The sequence below is a fragment of the Bufo bufo genome, chromosome 7, assembly GCF_905171765.1.
Source record: "Bufo bufo chromosome 7, aBufBuf1.1, whole genome shotgun sequence".
NCBI classification, from domain to species: domain Eukaryota; kingdom Metazoa; phylum Chordata; class Amphibia; order Anura; family Bufonidae; genus Bufo; species Bufo bufo.
In genome coordinates this window covers 196,883,277-196,889,276 of record NC_053395.1, presented here as the reverse complement: position 1 = coordinate 196,889,276, position 6,000 = coordinate 196,883,277, and the positions used below count along the sequence as shown (strand labels likewise).

Genomic DNA, 6,000 nt, shown 5'->3' with positions numbered 1-6,000 from the left:
GGGTACATCCAAACAGCCAGGCAGTGTTATGCCATTATTCATGCCGCTGGCACTATGAGTAACTGATGATACAAGTAAACATAATGAACCATCTATACTTTATCACAGTCTACAGCATAAGCTAAAACCTTGTGTGATACAATAAATTCCATACTGATAATATACATCCACTCGGTCCACATTTCTTCTATCAGCGATGATAGATGATAATCATACCCTTTTTTATGAAAAGAATTGCTTATCACAGTCCAACTCCCCATATAGATGAACCAGTAGATGCTCCTGTTGTATTGGCATTTATATTAAGGGGTTCTCCAGACATTTAACTTAATTAGTAGTTTGCAATCACCTGTGGAGGGATGCTCTTTTACATAGTTCTTACCCAAGGGAGAGCATCGGAGCATAAAATGCCCCAATGGTAATATCAGAGGGCTGTCTGGGTGAAAATATGGGTATGTCCGGGTTCAGCTCTGAAAAGGGGTTTTCCAAGGCTTTACAAATGATGACCTATCCTCAGAACAGGTCAGCAGTTCGTGATCATTTGGGGTCCAAACCCGGCACCCCCGCCGATCAGCTGTTTGAGTAGGCAGCAGCGCTCTCAGTAGTGGTGCCGCCGTCTCTCAGCTTTTCTTAGGCCAATGATAACACGTTCATCGGTCACTTGGCCTAGGCGCAGCTCAGCCCCATAGAAGTGAATGAGGCTGAGAGAGATCCCAAGCACAGCCACTATACAATGTACGGTGCTCGCAGGAACACTGGGGCCTTCTAAAACAGCTGATCGACGGTGGTTTGGGTCTTAGACCCCCACCGATCGGATACTGATGACCTATCCAGAGGTTAAGTTAAATGGCTGGAGAACCTATTTAAAGGGATTGGCACATGAACAACATTATTTCAACTTAAGACATTATTCCTGGCATTGGGTGGAAATAAATGTTAAAGGAGCTGTCCACTACTTTTATGTTGATGGCCCACCCCGTTCACTTTAGTAGGAGCACTGGTTACCAGTTCTTTCTATTATACAATAATGGTGCTGTGTATTTCTGGTGCCTACTTCCTTTACAATAGGCGATCTACGTTGTCTCAAAGCCCTGCCATGGATGTCATGTTGAGGTTAATTCAGGAGTTTGTGTATTAGCCAGAGAGCTGTATAGTTCTGACCCTATCCATATCACATCCGGATGGGACGTTGTCAGAAGCAGGAGTTTCAGTAGAGTGTCAGGAATGACTGGGTTCTGAAGCGGCAAATCCATTCAACTTTGGGACGGTAATTATATTACAAACTTTCTTCTACAGGCAAGTTATGCATAATTAAGATGGGTTTGCAGGACCACCTGGGAAAAACCCCTTTCATTACTGCTGAGAAGGGTACAATGTGACAGAGGAGTGCCCCATGAATACAATCCACAGTATTGTTTGTTGGCTGCTATTAGCCAACCAACACAATATTTTTTGTGCCATTTAGGCTAATAGTACAGCCTACCTGTCCCCATACTCTTCTAACATTAAAGAGGACGTGTCATGCATTTACAAATCAAAAACTGCGCACTTTACGTAATTTCCGATGGCCCCTTGAGTATTCCAGTATTTTTTGTTGATGTTGACCCTAGTTTTTATGAAGCTTTATATGCAAATTGAAGCCCTATATGCAAATTGACACTGGTTTGCCATGGGAGAGGTGTGCCACAAGAGACACATTGCCACTGAAGCCAATGGTTGGCTGAGCTGGAGAGGGTGACTGTGCCTATTCCTGGGAGGAAGTAAACAAGCTAGGGACCGTATGGACCAACAGGAGCCAATGCACAGGGCCAGGGCAGCGGGGAGCAGGTAAGTATGAATCTTTTATTGCCGGAGACAGGCTGCAATCATTCCTAGGTATTCCTAGAAAACCCCTCTAAGTGAACAAATCAGTGCTCACCAGGAGAATGTCAACTGAATTTCATAAAGACTGATAGTTAGTGATCTATGTAAATGATGTTTTATGGACATTTAGCGATTAAAAACCTCGGAGAGTCTTTGGGATTACTCCTGAAACATTTTTTTTTGCCAGGTAACACTTTGCAGACATCAATATTAGGAGATTTACGTATAGTTGTTGTATATAAGTAGAAGCTTATCTGCAAGGTTTCAATGTAGCAGATTTTGGGTGCAGATTATGCACTAAAAAGCTGGAGCAAACTACAGTACAAAACCCTATCAAGATGCAGCAGACATGCTGTAGATTTTTTATATATGACATATTTTCACTGTGGGTTTTACTCTTTGCTACCCTTTTGCCATTGGTTCATTGCAGATCTGTACTAGATTTGAAGCAATATCTGTAGAGCATTTTCTCCCTCTTCATGTGAAATCACTTTTTTGACAAATCCCATTTCCTTCAGAGGTTACCTTTGAAATTTAGATTCTTTGCTTTCTACACTTTCGAAATACATTAGGTTGCACTTTTTCTATGCTTTGCACAATGTTAGAAGGGTTCATACTGTCAACGATACTTTCTGTCCCCAAAAAGAGCCACTTACAACAAATGTTCTATGGTATTCTTAAGTCCTAATGACTGGGCTGGAAAATTGCTTGGCACCTATGGTAAATTACACATGCTGGTTCCTAGTTGTTGACAGATGGTTTCCAGAAGTCATGGGTGCCTAACAGGTAGGCAGATTTGCTTTTTAAGAAACAGTTTTTGAAGTTCTACTGAAGTCATAAAAGGATTGGTCTCAGCACTGCCAGGGCAGCAAACAGATGTAAACCTGTGATGGGTGCTTTTCAACTGTATTAATTATGACATCGCTCATCATTTCACAATACAGTTTCTATAGTTTATTTAGCAGAAATAGTAGATTTTTGACTATATACACATGATGGTAATAACTGAGGTCTATGGTGTAAGACAATTGGAAAAGCCGAACATAACAAACAAATTTGACGCAGTGAATCCGTCCTGAAGATTTGTCCATACAGTAAATTATCATTTATCAAAATTAATTAAATTCAAAAATATAATATATTGGTCAATGACCATGTCTCATGATAGAGAAAAGCATTTCTTAAGAAAGTGAGTCATGTGATTGTATAGATGTTTCCTTCCCGATCCAGCGATTGAATGATCCTTGTCGGTGTACCACTGGAAATAAATAAAATAAGAAAATGTTAAATAAAAAAACTATATTACAAATATTTCACGCATACACTGCGTGCAGAATTATTAGGCAAATGAGTATTTTGACCACATCATCCTCTTTATGCATGTTGTCTTACTCCAAGCTGTATAGGCTCGAAAGCCTACTACCAATTAAGCATATTAGGTGATGTGCATCTCTGTAATGAGAAGGGGTGTGGTCTAATGACATCAACACCCTATATTAGGTGTGCATAATTATTAGGCAACTTCCTTTCCTTTGGCAAAATGGGTCAAAAGAAGGACTTGACAGGCTCAGAAAAGTCATAAATAGTGAGATATCTTGCAGAGGGATGCAGCACTCTTAAAATTGCAAAGCTTCTGAAGCGTGATCATCGAACAATCAAGCGTTTCATTCAAAATAGTCAACAGGGTCGCAAGAAGCGTGTGGAAAAACCAAGGCGCAAAATAACTGCCCATGAACTGAGAAAAGTCAAGCGTGCAGCTGCCAAGATGCCACTTGCCACCAGTTTGGCCATATTTCAGAGCTGCAACATCACTGGAGTGCCCAAAAGCACAAGGTGTGCAATACTCAGAGACATGGCCAAGGTAAGAAAGGCTGAAAGACGACCACCACTGAACAAGACACACAAGCTGAAACGTCAAGACTGATTTTTCTAAGGTTTTATGGACTGATGAAATGAGAGTGAGTCTTGATGGGCCAGATGGATGGGCCCGTGGCTGGATTGATAAAGGGCAGAGAGCTCCAGTCCGACTCAGACGCCAGCAAGGTGGAGGTGGAGTACTGGTTTGGGCTGGTATCATCAAAGATGAGCTTGTGGGGCCTTTTCGGGTTGAGGATGGAGTCAAGCTCAACTCCCAGTCCTACTGCCAGTTTCTGGAAGACACCTTCTTTAAGCAGTGGTACAGGAAGAAGTCTGCATCCTTCAAGAAAAACATGATTTTCATGCAGGACAATGCTCCATCACACGCGTCCAAGTACTCCACAGCGTGGCTGGCAAGAAAGGGTATAAAAGAAGAAAATCTAATGACATGGCCTCCTTGTTCGCCTGATCTGAACCCCATTGAGAACCTGTGGTCCATCATCAAATGTGAGATTTACAAGGAGGGAAAACAGTACACCTCTCTGAACAGTGTCTGGGAGGCTGTGGTTGCTGCTGCACGCAATGTTGATGGTGAACAGATCAAAACACTGACAGAATCCATGGATGGCAGGCTTTTGAGTGTCCTTGCAAAGAAAGGTGGCTATATTGGTCACTGATTTGTTTTTGTTTTGTTTTTGAATGTCAGAAATGTATATTTGTGAATGTTGAGATGTTATATTGGTTTCACTGGTAAAAATAAATAATTGAAATGGGTATATATTTGTTTTTTGTTAAGTTGCCTAATAATTATGCACAGTAATAGTCACCTGCACACACAGATATCCCCCTAAAATAGCTAAAACTAAAAACAAACTAAAAACTACTTCCAAAAATATTCAGCTTTGATATTAATGAGTTTTTTGGGTTCATTGAGAACATGGTTGTTGTTCAATAATAAAATTAATCCTCAAAAATACAACTTGCCTAATAATTCTGCACTCCCTGTATATGAAACACAGATGATAACACAGGAAAGTAAGGGCTTGTTTACATGGGCAGATTATCAGGCCAGAACGTTTGTGCAAGTGTTCGCTCCCACTAACTGTCTTGTATAAATGTGTTGCCAACGCTCGTTTGTCAGGGGATGTGAACATAACATAAACATAAAATCAGCATCTGTCGGCAGCACATTGCTTTGTGTAAACAGTGATATGCTGGAGACATACAATGAAACCATATGGGGATGAATGATCGTAGTAATGATCATTTGTCCCTATACAGAGGAGATGATTGATTTATGTAAATACACGCAATGAGTGGACAAATGTCTCTTTCCCAATCACTGCCTTTTGTTTCGGCCCATGTACTGCTTGTAATGTGTAATATATCTAGATCTGTGATTGACACAATGAAGTTTAGGTTTGGTAAGAGAAGCAAACCAGTTCCTACTGTCTAGAATTCCAGTGCTGGAGGCCCTAACCCTGTAAAACACATACATATGTATACTGATTGGATCCCATGGTTTGGGAACTTCCCTGGGGCCATGATTAACTTTAAAATGTCACTGCTATACAAAAAGTCTATAATATGACATAAATATGTGGAACTCATTTAGCAAGCATGTAACTTATTACTTCATATAATTTTTGATCATAAATGTATAATGTAACTTCCGTCTGCTCGGTACTGAGCATATGGTTTATATTTGAGTAAATGTTTTGTGGCTGCCTCATCATGTTTGATGGCAGAGGTTGGACCTTATAGTATATAATTTCCTATGTGTTGACAGTGATGTAATTTACACATGTCTGGTATACCTAGAAGACTAAGAATTTTCCAGGACCAGCTCTTGGTCAGCTATGTCCTGGTTCTTAGGCTGGGCCTACACAGCAATCTTAGGTTCGTAGTGTAGCAGTGTATCCATAGAAATCAATGAGTTTGCTCTGTGACTTGCAATTTTGCTGCAGCAGTGACCTCAGATTGGCAAAAATCCATCCTTGTTGGATTTTTTACAATTCTGGGGTCACTGTTGTGGCAAACTTGCGATTCGTGCTGTGCCGCCATTCATTTCTATGACTGCACTGCTAGACTACGATCCTTGGTCTTGCTAATATTGTAGGGCCTGTGGAGAGGAACCTCTAAAATTATGCAAAAGACTAAGTCTGCACCTCCTGGAAAATTTATTTATTTCAATTTGCTAAGAAATGCTAACTTCTTTGCTTGAGGCAGTGTCTACCTCTATTTTGGCTGTGCCCTCCTCCTGCCTGTTCAAGGGTGTTT

The 6,000-nt window shown here is 40.8% G+C and overlaps 1 protein-coding gene across 1 annotated transcript in view; it reads right to left on the bottom strand.

Moving 5' to 3' along the window:
• Positions 1 to 2,821: 2,821 nt before the first annotated feature.
• LOC121007728 (prolyl endopeptidase FAP-like) overlaps positions 2,822 to 6,000 on the bottom strand; it is a 154,594-nt gene continuing 151,415 nt past the window's right edge. The window contains exon 26 of the mRNA XM_040439869.1: positions 2,822 to 3,121. Coding sequence (XP_040295803.1) covers positions 3,023 to 3,121 — 99 coding nt within the window. The 3' untranslated portion in view covers positions 2,822 to 3,022. The remainder of the gene's footprint in view (positions 3,122 to 6,000) is intronic.